The 1,171-nt window shown below is 41.2% G+C and overlaps 1 protein-coding gene across 1 annotated transcript in view; it reads right to left on the bottom strand.

Moving 5' to 3' along the window:
* Positions 1–414: 414 nt before the first annotated feature.
* Positions 415–1,171, bottom strand: part of rec8b (REC8 meiotic recombination protein b) — a 13,951-nt gene continuing 13,194 nt past the window's right edge. Inside the window, exons 17-18 of the mRNA XM_037693919.1 lie at positions 578–684; positions 415–509 (exon numbers count right to left, since the gene is read on the bottom strand). Of these exons, the coding sequence (XP_037549847.1) occupies positions 415–509; positions 578–684 (202 nt within the window). The remainder of the gene's footprint in view (positions 510–577; positions 685–1,171) is intronic.

The following is a 1,171-nucleotide window of genomic DNA, read 5'->3' on the forward strand; positions in this document are numbered from 1 at the left end:
GCGTGAGCTCAGAACCGCCCGGTCCAGATGGAGGCAGAGACAGTTTAGAGCGGTAGTAGCTGAGAGTCATCCCCAACTCTACTTTCAAGGTTCGACCAAAACTGGCTAAAACGTTGTTGATGTTCCAACACAAACTGGTCTGAGTTTACAAAAACTTCAACAGCACTTTATTAAAAGTTTAAAATAAGACAATTTAATAGTTAAAATCAGCTTTAAAAACTCACTGGTTCTAAACCAGTAATAACAGCCAACAGTAGGTTTAAAATATTTAAATAAGCATTAATTTAAAATTAAAAACGGAACTTCTCATTTTAAAATCATGTAGCAAAAACAACGTTTTACTCTAAAAACTTGTAAATACCAAGAGAAATGTATAAAATTAATTTAAACAAATCCTGTCCATCACGGTCGTGTTCAGGCGGCCATCTTGAGCCCTCCTCCTGACTTTATGATGATGTCGCCGTACGGTTCCGTCTGATGGGCGGTCAGCTTCTTATCAGAGAGCAGCTCTGCAGAAAGGAACTTATTATTTTTAATGATCTCGAGTCGACTGCAAACACGGCGGGCGTCTCCTCACCCAAGAGTCTGTAGAGCGTCTGGGCTGCAGTGAAGCGGTCGGCCTCTGGGGGCAGAATTGAGTCAAAGGTCACCTCCTCCAGATGCTGCAGGGCGGAGGAGATCCAGCTGCAGAGAGAAGGGTCCAGTCAGCTGAGAGTTCTCATCAAACTTTATCATGAAGCACGACGTGGACGCACAAACGTTAGCCTCTGAGGAACATTTGGATTGTGCAAAAACAAAACATCACAAAAAGTTAGTTTTTCTTTAGTTCCAGAAGTTCTTTATTCAGTTTACTGAACAAATACTGTGAATGTTGTAAAAATACTAAAACTGGGCACGACCTTTAAGAAAGAAACAAAACAAAAACTCTAAGAAACGCAAAGAATTCTGTGGAGAACACAAAGACCTCTGAGAAGAACACAAAAACGCTGTAAGAAACGCAAAGAATTCTGTGGAGAACACAAAGACCTCTGAGAAGAACACAAAAACGCTGTAAGAAACGCAAAGAATTCTGTGGAGAACACAAAGACCTCTGAGGAGAACACAAAGACCTCTGAGGAGAACACAAAGACCTCTGAGGAGAACACAAAGATCTCTGAGGAGAACACAAAGA

The sequence above is a fragment of the Nematolebias whitei genome, chromosome 20 (assembly GCF_014905685.2).
Source record: "Nematolebias whitei isolate Nwh7 chromosome 20, NemWhi1, whole genome shotgun sequence".
NCBI lineage: Eukaryota > Metazoa > Chordata > Actinopteri > Cyprinodontiformes > Rivulidae > Nematolebias > Nematolebias whitei.